The 16,075-nt window shown below is 42.6% G+C and overlaps 1 protein-coding gene across 3 annotated transcripts; it reads left to right on the forward strand.

The window, feature by feature from the left end:
• Positions 1-30: 30 nt before the first annotated feature.
• On the forward strand, positions 31-15,896 carry LOC105277546 (voltage-gated potassium channel subunit beta-2). Of its 3 annotated transcripts, none has more exons than XM_026971220.1 (9): positions 31-979; positions 5,869-6,107; positions 8,156-8,369; positions 9,448-9,575; positions 10,732-10,938; positions 11,095-11,192; positions 11,281-11,337; positions 11,622-11,828; positions 11,962-15,896. In XM_026971220.1, exons 2-9 carry the CDS (start codon positions 5,900-5,902, stop codon positions 12,061-12,063), a joined length of 1,221 nt encoding a protein of 406 aa, XP_026827021.1. In that variant the 5' UTR covers positions 31-979; positions 5,869-5,899; the 3' UTR covers positions 12,064-15,896. The 3 variants fall into 3 exon arrangements, with proteins under 3 accessions (XP_026827021.1, XP_011334264.2, XP_026827020.1); XM_011335962.3 differs by lacking the exon at positions 31-979 and adding an exon at positions 1,036-4,018; XM_026971219.1 differs by lacking the exon at positions 31-979 and adding an exon at positions 1,037-4,018 and having other exon boundaries at positions 5,869-6,050.
• The last annotated feature ends 179 nt before the right edge of the window (positions 15,897-16,075 follow it).

Here is a 16,075-nt window from a genome sequence, read left to right on the forward strand (position 1 = left end):
TGACAATCCGCAGCGTCTCGTAATGTCTCGCCTGTTAATTAGCGATTTCGGTTCGTGTCAAGAGAAACTGTAGCATGTCAGCTAATTTAATATCAAATTCTGTGGACGCAGTTGAAATTATAGCACGAGATAATATAAAAGTTAGCAATGTAACGGCTAACTTTCTTTAAAGCTCGAAAGCTAAATCTTATTTTTAACACATGGAGTGACCCCTTCTTCAAAAATATTCGCCATCCACACGTCAGGGATCTCGTCCACATCATTTTGTCCATCAGATTATTTTTTGATCACGCTGAACTTTCGCTCATCAATTATCGAGGAGCGAGTAATGAAATAGAAGATTAATTGAGTTTACGCTGACGTGCAGGCTACCTCAGAAGCTGCCCGTAATTTTTTAACTCGATTCTCTTCAATTTTCAATCGGTTTTCTCTTAGAGAAACCGATTCGATGGAATTTCGTCTTTCCGGGGAACAATTCCGTTAAAGAGAAATTATTTCCGTGCTGACCAAGGATGCATCCATAAATCTCGGAACTGCTATTTCAGTTATGCTCCGTAGATATTGGAGTATTTACGAAGGCATTAATATTCAGGACTACACGAGGTGCCGTATATATGCCACGTGTCACCAGCAGTCCTTTTTTCCCGCGGTATATGATCCGCTCCGAGATTCGATCATTGCACGAGATTGAACGACTGGGACGGGCTTAAAAAAGCACCGGTCACCCTATCCAGATATCAACGCAATTTTATTTAGAGCCCACGCAAACGTACCGCCGCTCGTATTCGCGCGAATTCTTGAAAATTCGAGCCTTGGCACGGATTCAACGACCGAGTTTACCAGCGCACCAGCGTCTGGCTCCTCGTCGCAGACTCCGCACAATGTATGAAAAGATTCGAGTCGGGCGAGACGCTGCTAACGCGTTCGACGTAATTCCCCGGGATATCTCGCGTCGCTGAAATCCGTCTGCCACTCGCAGGTACGTATGCAATTCAATGCCACTTCGCTCGAAATATAACGGATATTTCGCTTCTACTCGCAACGTATACGTCAACCTACCAGCCGACCAAATTACTGCCGTAATTGTGCGTAACAGCATGGTGAAAATACAGAAATGCGACAAATGCGTTCGTCTCGGTCCGTCTACGTTTTATTGCATCGACGGGTAGAGGACCGTACTGTTGGAAGTTCATTCTTGTAATTACTTTCGTGCGTGGGCGTCAAATTGTATTAACCGTATTAAATGCATCGTGGTTGGCGTTGTCAACTGAATTCCGTACAGTGTAACGACGCACACGCGTCGTTGACGGTGCGATACGCTCGTGTTATCTTCTCTTCGAAGGGAAGGCTTGACACCTCGTTCATCCCCTTGTTCGTGACGGCGACGTTTGTCTCAGGCAATGTGAAGTATTTGTTTTATAAATGACGTGGAGATCGGTGTGCACGGGCCTGCAGATAGATAGGTATATACATGTATTTGTGTATGTGTACGTGTACGTGTACGTGTGCATATGTGTTAGGTATAATGGTGGTGAGGGGTCAGTCGCGTGTCGGCGCGGCAGATCTGCAATGCGGCGTTACCGTTGAGACCGTTGATTCACAAAACCCTTCTTCCTACGTTGATTATGTATCGTGTATGTGTGCTACGGTACGTCGGTGTGCACATGTGCGTGTGAGTAAGGGGTGCGGTGAGGGGTGCCGAGCAGCACGCGCGCGCCAAATGCGGTTACACGCACGTATACACGCGCGCGTATCCCCGTCACAAACACATCCACCGTCCACTTCGCGTTAGTTTTTGACTGCAAATGTTGGATTTATCAGGAGAGGTCACGATTTTCGTCTACGTTTTGTACATCTTAATTCGGGAACGGTGAAACAGTAATGTTCGCAAGACTGGTTGTTTAAATTTGTGGTTTCTACTATGACTCTCACATGTAAGACAAAATAGAAAATCACACGAAATTTTGGACGATTCTTTTAATTCCCTGTAACGGTCCAACAACATTGGAAAACTATTTGCAGTTCAGTAACTTATGTCCAAGATTCTTTCTTGTAATTTTGGCAAAGCCTGTTTGCTTGGTACCTATCTATATAAGAAGAATCAGATACATCACAAAACATGGATTCCGCAATCGTTCAGTCCTGCAGTTTCGTTAAGAGTAGACTTAGAGGGTGAGACGTACGCATGCGTCGTTGACAATACGGAAGGCATCTGTCCATAGTAACACATTTTGATAATCTTCAAATCGTTATTTTATCAGCCACCCCTCGCGTTTCCGACAACGAAGGAACGTGTATCAGGGACGAATAAACCGTAATCATCAATCAGATAAAGTCGCAGCAATAATCACAATAATCTCCAATTAACTCGATTATCATTTACCAGAATCTCAATTGTTTAAATCTCGTCGTGATACCGTGGTTATCCAAAATATTTATAACAATTCCAGATATCCAACGAGCACGCGGTTTGCCTGCATTTCTACCGCAGCTTTACAGTCCAGACGTAATGACGATGGTTTCTTGGCGGTTATTCCACCCGCGGGGTACGAGGGTGCGAGGGCGAATAACGTCGGGGCTGGGAGTACTCGCCGCGCGGTTTCGCGAGTCCGCGCGTCGCGTCGCGGTGCCGCGTTCATGCGCCCTTCGTCGTGCGCAGTCACAGGGGATGGAACGCGACTCGCGCTCGGGGGGTTGCTTGTTCATCGCTTGCGCCTCTCCGCTTCCGCCGGGGAAGGTGGGAATCGAGCAGCGGGTTGTCCGAGTGCGGGCGCAGCGTCTGCCTATCGCGCGCAGGGAGCACGACGCGCTCGCTCGTCGCCCTCGTCGCTCTCTCTCTCTCTCCCCGTGTGACCCCCGGTTTTTACTGATGTTCCGTTCGGGATTTGCGTGTGTTCCTTTATGAAAGCTCGTTATTGCCGTGCCGCGCCGCACGATTGCCTCGAGGACACGCATCTATGCTCGGACCCGTCTCGCGGCCGTCTGATAATATGTCCCTTATCGTCGCGCGCGTTACGTGACCCGCGATACGGCGCGCGTAACCGGAGTCTCACGCGGCCGCAACGGGCACCGGTGGACGGTCTTGCGTGACGCTGCGGGAATCGGGGTGGCCGATGATGGATGATCGCAATGCGAGACAGTAGCACCCTTCCGCTGCAGCGCGATTGTTGCTCCGACCGCACCGCTTTGCGATACCTCGGTGCCGGCGTGCACGGCCGATGCCAGTAGAAGTCGCGTCACATATCTAGCTTCATATCGACCATTCGTCTAACTAGTTCTCGTAGTTCGCTGCAAACCGTCTCGCTCGCCGACGGTACCTCTAGCTGGCTAGACTCGCACTCGACGAATCGCGAACCCTGCTGCTGCGTTACCCCAAACCAAACGCGAGCGCGGACTACTGTGCCGATTATCTACGGAAGCTGTGAAGTTAATGCTCTTCAAAAAAAAAAAAATAAAAAATAAAAATAAGTGGTGCCTAAGCGTGATTCGATAACGAGGGGAGAGAAATTAATCAGTGCCTACGCGTCGTACGTGCAATAATTTCGCGACACGACCCGACGATCCTCTTCGACTCGGTCGATTCCACTAATCTGTACATACATTTTCGGATACGGTTGCGATATGCAAGTTATTTACCGCGCGCCGAGTATCGCGCCTGAGTACCAAAGCAAACGGAAAGCGCACAAAGCGAGCGAACAGACGGAGGAGGCTTTGCGGTAGAATACGACAGAGTCGCGCGAGAAATTCAGTAAACACGTTTTAAACGGATATGGTTGCCGCATTACGAGTATAGTATGTACTGAGTCCGTACGTGGTACCTACACCATAGCGGCCTCTTACGCATACCTCCGAAGTGTTCCGATAGACCGAAATCAGTTTTACCGAGATCAGTGATGTCGCGATTAATGCTGTGCAATCTTGGCACTACCTCGACAGCGGGAAATGATACGAACAACAACGCGAACACGAACAGCAGCATGGAGGACGACGATTCTTATCCACTGCCTACAATTTATCGGTATGTAATACATGTATATGTAACAATGTAATCGATTCTGCGAAAGGAAAATCAATTGATGAAGGAAGGATTGTTCTTGCGGACACTTTGCCCATGTTGGACCCAGTCGCGGGATGAATTTGCGTTAAAACGGAAGCAACTGTCACTGCGGGACAGCCACGAAATATCGCGTGCGATTCAATTAAAATGCCTTGCCCAATGATCTCGGGTGATCCACTCCGTTAATTTCCCGGTAGACGCGAGAAATGAGCAAATCAATTTTCAGCCTCTCTTGTACATACCTATAGGGCAATATGTCCTATTTGATAACACGTGGAGTATATTAAAGAGTCCATGACACACATCAGTTTTCAGACTGTGTTCAATTTATAAATAAATCATGAAAGTTAAATCAGATATCTACAATTTTCTTTATCACCCTCATAACCTTATCATTTCCGCACGACAAAAACACGTTAGAATAATCGTTTTACCATTTCATACATTTTTCACACGCTTGAGTATGCATCTTTCATTCTTTATGCTTTTCATATCACTTAACTATTATTGCATCGATCGAGCGTCGTTGTCTGGGATTTATTCTGCGAGAGGATTACCGAGGTTGTTTCGGCGGGTCTTTAATTATTAAGCACGCGCGCGCAGCTGGCTCGCAAAGTAATCGCGTCTGGGTAATGTCGGGCAAAGTGGTCGGTATACACGGTATACCGGGCACTCGAGCGAGAGGCGATATTCTCCGACCTGAAACCTATCGTGCCGTCCCCGCGCCGGTGACCCACATCGCGGCAGTGGTCTCGCGACGGTAGTTTTAGCTTTTAAAGGGGCACGGGCGTAAGCGCGCACCTAGGCGTTTCTAAGGCCACGCTTGTCCGAACGGCGAGCGATCGACCAAATGGGCGAGCTCACTCGCTCGAACGAAAATTCGCACACAAGTGATCCGATTCGGGGTTGCGGTAACGATAACGTGCGATCGTTATATGTCGGCACGCTCAACGCCACCGCTTCCAACTCAAGCGAGTAACGCGAGCTACGAGGCACTGAGGTGTGTGAGCTCACTTAGACTCGGTTGCACTAACGTCAGCCTAGCTAGGAGCTAACTTTGACCACAATAAGTTTTCCTTCTCCGTGTCCGTATTATGCGAGCGAGATTATAGCTTGAAAAGGGAGAGCAAATCCGCAGACCTGCTTAATCCAGGCTGTTGGTGTATCTGTGCTTTGTTGAGTAATGACGAGAAGCGATGATGTTAGATTCCAACCCAAAATCGAATGTCTATATTGATATATGTTCCATATGCATGTTAGGGAATGTTATGTGTTGATGTCTGTTTGGCGAGAAAGCGATAATGATTAGGACAATGCTTCTAAGCATGAAACAATGCGTATGAATATATCTCTAGTAAAATAATATCCATAACTTTTAGTGACAAGAGAGAAACATTAACATATATGAAATTGTTATTTCCAATGATTGCGAGGTAACGAAAATTCAAGGATATATATACAGCTAGACAACGAAATCCCTTGTTCGCTCCTCAACTTCGAGTTAAGCTAGTTCCAACGAAAATTTCGAGCTCGGGATACTAAATTAGCAAGTCAATTGAGATCGCACTCGAAGATTGGATGAGGGAAAACTGAAGAAAAAGTTAAGAATTAACGACACGCGATAGCCGAATGTTCGCCATGGGAGAGCTTGTAACCGGATATCCGACGTTCCCAAGACGACCCGTTACCGAGATACTGATCAGCTGTAGTCGAGTTGCACGGTGTCGGTGCACCGCGGATTACGTCTACCGCGCGTAACGAGCGACGTATCGACATGGACACGCGATAACTCGTGCCCCTTGTATGCGCAGCTGCCGTGCACCCATAGCAAGTCTCGATTGCATGGAAGAGTTCAACGGCGGCGGCGGCGGAGGTGGCGGAGGCGGCGGTGCAGACTCGGGCGTGCACTGCAGCAACACGACCGGCACAAAAGAGCAGCTACTAACTAGCTGCATTGCCGCACAAGCGCAACGTTTGCAGCACCCCTCGCCAGGTATTCGCTACCGCAACTTGGGCAAAAGCGGTCTACGTGTTTCCAATGTTGGATTAGGTACGCTCTGAATGTATTCCCCTCTTTCAGTAGAGTCATTTCTCTGAGATCTCGCGGGGCTTCCCGGCTAACCGTAGGACCCACTACTACCTTTCCGTTTGGCGCACGATATCTCGCAAATCGATCTTGGAATCTCGCGTATCATCCACCATCGGATTTTCATCGCCGGCCCCGTCGGGGCCGCCGGATGTCAATCCGCGCTCTCGCATTCATTACTTCGTAATGCCGTCTCTCCTGCCATCGCACGCGCACGCATACACATACATAGATATACGCACGTAGGTTTGATCTCGCACTGCACCCCTGCGGGGGACACACCGCGGGTCACGTACACACGCGACATGCTCTGACCTGTAACCGATCGTTTGTGCGTGATGGCTCGTGACTAATACACGCAACTCGCTTACATACCCAGACAGCCAAACCTGCACGAACAAATTCTGAGCAGTGTCTGCGGTAAATTTTTGATGTCAGAAAGGCAACAGATTTTATACAGAAGTTGCTCTTTCAGATGATGTCATCAAACTGTTATCAGAAATGCAACAGTGTCTGCTGACAGGCAATGTGAGCAGATTGGCAGCAGAAACCGAGCAGAATCTGCAGCTTTCGACACAATTCAAATTTAAACAGATAGGTATGCGGTTTCGCTCCGCACCGCTATGCGGTGCACACGTCGAGTTCTTACTCGACGTTAAGATTTAGCTTGACAGTTATGTAAGTTAATATACGCGCCTTGGCACGATAATTTAATTTTTCTGAAAATTTTTGTACTTGCGGCACAGAGGCTCCCATGGACAACGTCCACGCACACCGCAAGCAATCTGAAGTTCGAAAGCAAAATTCGGACTTCAGATTAGAATAAATTAACAATAAGAGAGAGATTATGCAACGAACTGTCAGAAAAATACATCAAGCCAAATGTACTTTAATTTAACCATATTGCTCACATTGTTTTTACTGGATATATATTTCATTCTTATTATTGTGTATTTCTTTTCAATTTTGCATTTCTTTCCCATTGAAAATAAAGAAAAAATAGCAATTTAAATAGCAGTATGGATTAGGGGTCATTTTAACAGCTGATTATGTACAGAATCTGCTCAATTTCTGCTGCCAAACTGCTCTCAAGTTATGTGCGCAGGCTCTGCTCTCAATCTGCTGACAATCTGCTACCAGGTTATGTGTACAGACTCTGCGCGATTTTTGCTGCCAATCTGCTCACATTACCTGTCCAGCAGGCTCTGTCGGCAGAACCCGAGCTTAATGCGGACACAGATGACTACGGTTTTGGTTTGGGATTCTGATCGAATTTGCTACCAATCTGCGGGCATGTTGGTATCATTTTGCTATCTGGGTAGGCGAGCACATGTGTCCGCTGTGTACGTCTGATACACTTTTAAAGCTATTCACTTCTTTTTGATGTCACCGCTCTCTTCAAATCTTAAAGCAAGCCGCCACACGTCAGAAACTGCATGACTTTGAGACATTTCTTGATGTAATATATAGTTCGCAACATAACTGAAAGATAATCCTGCTCAAGGAGAGACTAAACAAGTTTCAGCTAATAAGCTTTAAAGATATACCTTTCAAATTATTTAGAATAATAATAACGAAACACTGCTTCATATTTTTGCACGTTCTGCACATACGATTCCAAGCGGGAAGGAGTTCGCCTTTATTCATGAGACTCTCTCGCGAGCTGCTCCAGTTTCACGGAATCTCCCGCGATCGCCTTATCCATGTTACTACGATCTCTTAAATACACACGAGCTTCGTATTTTCTGTTGCAACATTTGCATATTCCCGTATACGGGCAGGGTCGGCTGGACGCCGGCACTTTGCGAGCCGATTCTGCACGCCGGGGCATTTAACTCTGTGTGGCGGAATGAGTCTGACTCTCTTTTGCGAATTGGGTGAGCTAGATGTGCTGGTGTGCTAGATCGCAAGCCCCGGACAGGTGACGCATCCGTTGTTGTCGCGATTCGGTCGCGCGGTGCGGGCCGCAGGAAACGGTCGCTGATGTCGCTTGATTGGTTTTATGCGCGCAGGAACATGGACCACTTTCGGCGTGGGCGGATGCGGCAGCGAGGAGACCGCGGAGGCCGTCGTGGCGCTCGCCTACGACAGCGGAATTAATGTGTTTGACTTGAGCGAGGCTCACAGCGGGCACCGCGCGGAAATCCAGTTCGGTCGTATCTTGCTGAGGCGCGCCTGGAATCGTTCCAGTTATGTCGTCACGACGAAAATTTACTGGAACACCAAGTGAGTAGAGGCGTCGCGCCGCTTGCGCGATCGGTGTCACGTCTGGTGACGTCCGCCGTTGCTGTCTGTTAGTGGTGGTGTTTAGCGAGCATTTGATGATAGCCGAGCTGGCAGTGGCGGCGTCGGTGGCTCTCGATGTGTTGTAATGCTGTTGTTGCACGCGAAGGCGTTCCGTTTTTCTTTTCCATTTTTCTACCTTTTTTCTTCCGTTTTTTTGTTTCTTTTCTCGTACATGTATGTGCTTCTCGATCGATGGCTTTGTTGTAATCAGACTTACGCTCATCGACCTGTGTACTTTATCCTTCGCGATTCCCACATCGTCAAGTGGCATTGAGAATGTCGGTGATAAAAACACGTGAAAGAGTATATACAAAATCGAGAGATAAATTTCATTTTTAAATTAAAAAAAAGAGTTGATTTTAGTTTTAGCTTCTTGATTTCCAAGAATAGATATATGAGCTCAAAAATTAAATCCTCCTTGCATTATTGTCGTGAATATAATATAAAAAAACTTGTCACGTAACTGGATGAACTGATTATTGATATCTTATCACATACCACATTTTCTATTTGTCAGTCGTGTGTACATTGTGTATCTGGAACAGTATCGATGTATCAAAAACAGAAATTTTCCTTGAAACAGCTTTCCTAAGCGGGCCGAGATGATATATCATCTATGATTAGACGGTAGCAATTTTATTACAGGCGTAAAGTGAGCCGTGCCACTTTTAGCATAGGATTTTCAAACTCGAGACAGGGGCGTCGCGTATACATATATATGATGTAAGTGAATCTCGATACGAGACGGCCTCGTTTAATATTAAGTGAACGATGTGAATATGAGGCTTTGCCTTGACGTGTGGATCGATAACTAGGTTTCCGTGACATTAAGCGTCACAAGTCGTTGTTTCGTCGTGGTTTATCCTGTTTATATCGTCATGTCTGATGACGACAGAAAATGGAATGAAATCATACACTGCCACATATCTCATTTGTTTCATACATGATCCTTGTTAATATTAATTTGTTTTTAATACATTACATGATGAGATTGATAACAATCTACCATTCTTGATAGGACCGAGGGTCGCGGGCTATCGCGGAAACACATTATCGAGTCCGTGCAAGCTTCGCTCGTCAGGCTGCAACTGTCGTACATCGACATTGTCATGATCCACAAAGTCGATCCAATGTGTCCGATGGAAGGTAAATTTCCAACTCCTACGAGTGATCACCCAAGTCTTTGATTAAGCCCATCCCATTGTTCGAACACCTGCGGTACTTTACCGCAAAGCATTGTACTATTATACTATCTCAGTAATTCCGATAATAATTTTACATAATATTTCGAGATATCCGTGTCATGGTAACGTTCAATTCAGTATTAATAGCAGAAACAGTTTACTCATACCACAGAAAAGCAAAAATAGAAAGTTATTTATGTAATATTAGATTATTACCTCTTAATTTCCTTTTTTTATTAATAATTTACGATCAAGTTAAAAATAGTTTTCCATGACAAACTATGATTTTGTAATAAATTCTGCTTTTTATGGATAAAGGTAAAATTATTTTCCGCCAAGGTTCAATCCTAAAGTAAAATTCAGAGATCTTGAAGATTTTAATGCATTATCAATTTATTACAGACAGATTGATTCGAGGATCTAGTTACATCACATTTATGGAACACAAGTCCGTTGAATAATATTATGCAATGCGTGTATTATAGAATGAGAAAATGATATGCATGAAAACATTCCTTTCTTTAATATAAATTCAGAAACAGGCAAGATTTACTTAATTGCATATTGCATAATGCAATTCAACTTCACGAGACATAAAGGACTTAAAGAAGTTCTGTGAAAACTCCAAAACAAGAAAAATTGAAAATGTAGTTATGAGAAATCTTAATTATGGTGACGATTTGATGTCTGGCAGTTGTGTGCACTATACCGTAATAGTGATTGTATGCTTTTTTTTATATTGAATATTTTCATAGTGAAACAGAAATCACCGTCGCGTAAGTGTATGTAGTATATATATATATATATAAATATATAGATATTTGTATAAATACATGTAATACGTGTAAACTTCTTTAGTATCATGTTAATGTGCGCTTTAATATCGTGTAAAAGATGTATGCAAACGAGATCTACTTAGCCATATTTTACCTTTATCCCTATGCGCTTTAAACTTCAATGTTAATGCCCCTTAACTTTAAGGGGCACTACTCATTTAATAAAGAGTAGAGGTTTACGTATCGATTTTGCATTATTTGTCAGTTACCGAGCAATTTTTTTCGTGATAGAGCGATTCCGTTGTCTCTTGCATCTCACGTATTCGTATGATCTCGTTTCAGAGATTGTTCGCGCTATGAATTACGTTATAAGCAAAGGTTGGGTAATGTACTGGGGTACGTCGCGATGGTCACCCGTAGAAATCATGGAAGCCTACACGAATTGTCGGCAATTTAATTGCGTGACGCCAATCGTCGAGCAAGCGGAGTATCATCTGTTTTATAGAGAGAAACCTGAGCTTTATATGACAGAATTATATAATAAAATTGGTAATTAATCTATTTTTCGGTTTATTTAATAAGCAGCATGTAATGTTGTAAAATGCATGTATATTGTAAAAGAAATCTATAATAAGTCCTCGTGCGATAATGATTCGTCAGTTTAACAAATAATTTTTTCGAAAATAAATGTCTTGTTTCTCATAGGTGTCGGTTTAATGGCATGGTCCACCGTTACTATCGGAATGGTTTCTTCAAAGCCGGAAGATTGCGGAGTTTCATTCCTTTCGAGATCCTCTTACAAAGTAAGTACTTGGAAGTAAGGTACGTTGTGTACTTATCTCTGGCAAACTTATATCTATATCGAAATAAATGTGATCTTTATAATTTTAGAATAAATACTCTTCGTTTAGTTGGACGGAGGATGAAACTCAATCTTTGTACAAGGAGGTATGATTTTATTACGAGTAATGTAATAATTATAAAATAGCTCCTACATATATTTATTTAAACATTCTTATCTTTTCGTCAATTTATGTTCTTTTCTATTATCGTTTTTTCAAAGTTTAAATCATAGAAACACAACATTATTTTATTTTAATTATTAAATACAGTTAAGTAGAAACACGATTTGGAAAAGCTTCAAATGACGTGAGACATTAAATATGATTTGTGCAAAATTGTAATCATACATCTGTCCTAGATTTAACGATTGATGTTATTTCTTGGCACAGGAGTACGCGTGGAAAGACAAATCCGCCGACGAAGAGACTCGGAAATACTCAGACAAGTTGCGAGATGTATGCGCTTTGGCCGAAAGATTGGGATGTTCCTTCGGGCAACTGGCCATCGCGTGGTCTTTAAAGAATGAAAGTGTTCAGTGCCTTCTACTCGGTGCGTCCAATATAGATCAACTGTACGAGAGTCTCCAAAGTCTACAGGTATGAAGTCGTTTGTTATTTATACGCACATATACATATACATACATACACACTCACACAAATAATTATCTTTATATTTTTTGAATGTTATCATGCGTTAAATCAATTTCCACCAATTCCGTTTTGTTTTCAGCTCATCCCAAAGTTGAATGCGAACATAATGAGTGAAATCGAGAGGATTCTTGACAACAAACCGTCCCGACCACCAATGATATCCACCCTGGCGCTTAGATGACAATCGATGTGCCCTCACGGTAGCGGTGGGGGCTCCGTGGAGGAAGCGGGCAGTCCGAAGAGCGAGGGCGGTAACAGCCAGGATCAGGAGCAGACCAAGGAAGTGAACAATAAGTTGCCCTTCTGCGAGATACAGTGAAACGCGGATGGCAACGTCCATCTCGTTGCCGCGGTATTGTCAAGCTCGAGGACCGACGCGTCCACGTCCACTTCGCATTCTCTTCGGTCGCGGCGTAGTACATCGTGTGCATGTACACACGACACAAGTCAATGACAATACTTACCAATAACTCAACGAGAGTAACATCCAGGAAATTTGCCGCGACCCGGCGACAACACTCGGAGGCGCCCGTTCTCGGATAGCATCTCCTCACGCGTGATTTGTATCTCTCGTCGCATGTCACGTGGACACTCGTAGATGTAGAAGATATAAACGCGAATATCGCCGCGAATCTCTCTCGTTAACAAAATCGTATGCCGCGCTTTCGAAAGCACCTCGGAGCAACTAGGCTTGTAAGCCTCCGTAGGTCTCTCTATCTCTTCCTCTCTCGGCCGGAGAGCTCTATCGTCGAGAGAGAGGTTTCCATTCGCGATCCAAGTGTTCATTATTACTAGCGTAAAATAATCCCGTTTGCTACACTCATAGTGAGTAACCAGGAGCGCCAAGTATCTCGAGTGTCCACCGAAACACGTTCGTTCTGCCACTTACCGGATCGAGTAAGAGCGATTTGCGGATAATTAACTCGGACGACATTATAGCACGTCGGTTATCATCTAAGAGTTACGTCATAGGTCATAAGAGTTTATTCAAGGATGATATTACCAGCAGCGCTGCGTTTTAAATACTCTCGTTCGTAATGCGGTGCACCACTTCATTAACTTCGTATCCGATACGCGTTTCTTTCGCTATGACTAACTACAGCTTCGGTTTTCCACTATTTCGGCTAACTAACTTTTTTCTCTACTTGCCACTATTTCTCTTTTCCTATCCTATTCTTTTTTTAATTTATTTGAAGCTCAAGAATAATTAATTGCCGATACGTAGGGTGCCAGTTTTCAATAAAACGGAGGATAAATATAAATATAGTTAGCTACAAGCTTTTCGTTCATACGAAAAGATAGGAAAATGCTTGCTTTCAGAATAGATATCGTACTGGCGGGTGAATGCAGTCGACGCGCAAATTGTATTGGTTGAGAATTGCGTTGAAGGGATGAAGATTGTAAAGCGGAGGAAGAATATAATTATTAAAAATAATTATAAGTAATGATCCTGATGATTAGCCAAGTAAGAATTAGAATAAATCGAAAAATGAGCGAGAAGTCAAAGTTTATGAGCGTGGTAAGCCAGCGAGCTGCTGATTCGAAACCTGATTCACCCTCCAGTCTCATTTATTCAGCATGCTATTTCTTCGGACATAATCAATTTCTTAGCGATTACGTATCGCGCATTCGAGAAATTTTTACGGACCTTTCCTGAAATACGTGGCACGACTGCCGTGCGTTAAGTACCTCTACTCGCGAGCTCAGTCAAACCCAAATGTAAATTATCGCGCGAATATACGATAGAGGAACCATTGAAGAGCCGGACGTTATGTACAAAAAAAAGATCTCTTTACTTCAATAGATAACAATTTCTATGAAAGAGCATTTGTTTGTTTCTCGCCCACAATAATTCTCCGCTTCATTTACGATTAAAGTGCGAAATATCATATTTATTTAAGAGGAATATGCAAGCTTCGTAGTATACTCTTAATGTATCGACACATCTGAACACATTATTTTGCGTAATCGATTTATCTTGCTGATTCCCCTGTGCTAATACGACGGGGAGTTACCAGCAGGCGCGCATCGTGTTTTCATGATCGAACTTTGCTTTATCAATCGCTCGAGACATTGCTCAAGTAAAACAGATTGCGAGAAAGTTTCTTACGCAAAAATTCGCTCACATTTATTACTTACTCGCATGTTACAACATAATACACATATATATGAGGAAAAAAATATAAAATGATTTAATCATGCACTTATTTCTAGTACTTTGTCAAGTACGCTATTTTGCGTTGCTTTATGCGTTATATTCTTACGCGTAATATAAATTGGACTTATATTTTTATATGTGCGTGTGCAGGGATTTTCTCCGCGCTCTGTACACATATTGACATTCCGCTTAATCTTGTCAACCCGATTATCGATGATAAATGCGAGCCCCTCGGGAATGTACGATGTCGAATGTGCTCGAGGAAAAGAAGATAATGGAAGCTGCCACTACGCTTTTATCGCGTGCAATACGGTTTCTCCAAGAGCCAGACCTTTGTCCACAAAAATGTTATATAGATACTATATAACATAATAATAATAATAACGTGTATAATAACGTGAGAGAAAGAGATTTTCTCTCTTTCTCCTTCACTCTATCTCTTTCTCTCTCCATACAGTGCAAATATTTGAACGTGATAAAGTTAGAGGAACAAATTTCCATTCGTAAAGCAAATATCGCGCGCAGTATCGAGATATGTAGGCTGCATATGCTTTAATCGATACATAGCGATCGGAGGACGTTGAGCGATGATCATCACCGACGTGAGTCGTATTATTTACATTGTTTTTTACATTTCTTAATATTTACCGGCAACATGAAAAATGCTGACGGCAAACATAGGAATTGCTCTTGTTGCCGTTTTGTCCTATATTGTCTGCGATCAATAAACTCGGTGGAAATTAGGAATAACGAATATATTGGCTTTGGTATCTAAAGTGTGCCTGAAAGCGCGTGCCTGAAACTCAATTCAGCGGTGTAGTTTCAGCGGAGCCGGAAAGATAACTGCCTATTGACGGCACCTTATCATCTTGTAAAAAAGTAAAGTAGTGAGACGGCAAACAAACAAAATGCTATTAATTCGTTGGTCATAAATATCATTTTAATGTCATGAATTTTTTATGTAAATGTTTGCGTCGCTTTACAACTGCTATTAGGTGATATTCAGAACGCGATTGATCGTAAAAATTATATTTGTGGAGAACGGTTTTATTTGTAGCTATTATTGTGTCATGATTTTTATGGTTTTTATTCTATTTGTTATTTATAACTTCGTGTCAGTATTTTACGTTGATCAATGTTTAATCGAAATCAAACTACGTCAAATAATATTCTAATATTATAATTAAGACGTTTTAACTTTTATGATGTTTTAAACAAGGCAAAATTTATTGCTATTTTATGTTATATTTAATGTTTTTTTAATAGAGATTAATATCTTAATAAAACATCAGTATTAATAGTAAAATATTGAAGTAGATTGCATAATAATCCAAGGAATAATACGAATATGGGCCATAAGTCTAAAATCAAAGCTACTTTAATTAAAATTAGTTCCAACATTTGTACATTTCTTTTATAATTCTTAGTTCATTCTGTAGATATTTTTTATATGAATTACATTAATATTTCTTTTACTTAACTTGATATATTAATCACAGAAAATAATTGTATAAATAAGTTGATTTATTCAAAAAACAGAGATCTGCATTAATCTGTATGCATTATATCACGTTTAATAAAAATTATGCTATTTTTTTTGGAGTTTCGTATGCGTATGCGCAATTTTATATATACATGTACCATAATTTATTTCAAGAATAAGAGAAATGTACAGGACGTCAGCGTGGCCTATTGCGTTCCCTCCAACGTCTACTTACCGTCGCCTATTTACCTCTCGCAAACAGATAAATAGATCTCGTTGATCGCCGTACAGGCAAGTCCATCTTATGTTTATGCTGTAGGAAAAAAGTATAGCAATATTACAACGCCACAGTAAAGCAATATCTGAAGTAAAAGAAAAAAAAACAGCGAACAGGAATATCTCAGACGTGCAGAGCCCTTCTAACCGTAAGGGAGTAAAGCTTAACGAAATCGTCATGATGTTTTAAATGCCCGATCATTTCCGCCTTTTAGAGAGCACGAAGCGATCGATTATCAACGCACGTAGAACACAGCAATGGGAACAAGCCTTGCC

Source organism: Ooceraea biroi, chromosome 7 (genome assembly GCF_003672135.1).
Source record: "Ooceraea biroi isolate clonal line C1 chromosome 7, Obir_v5.4, whole genome shotgun sequence".
Taxonomy (NCBI): Eukaryota; Metazoa; Arthropoda; class Insecta; order Hymenoptera; family Formicidae; genus Ooceraea; species Ooceraea biroi.

Coding starts and splice junctions, on each gene's coding strand:
- LOC105277546 (XM_011335962.3), top strand. CDS start 3,894: ATGTCGCGATTAATGCTGTGCAATCTTGGCACTACCTCGACAGCGGGA. Junction 10,939..11,094: donor AGAATTATATAATAAAATTG/GTAATTAATCTA, acceptor TGTTTCTCATAG/GTGTCGGTTTAATGGCATGG. Junction 11,193..11,280: donor TTTCGAGATCCTCTTACAAA/GTAAGTACTTGG, acceptor TTATAATTTTAG/AATAAATACTCTTCGTTTAG.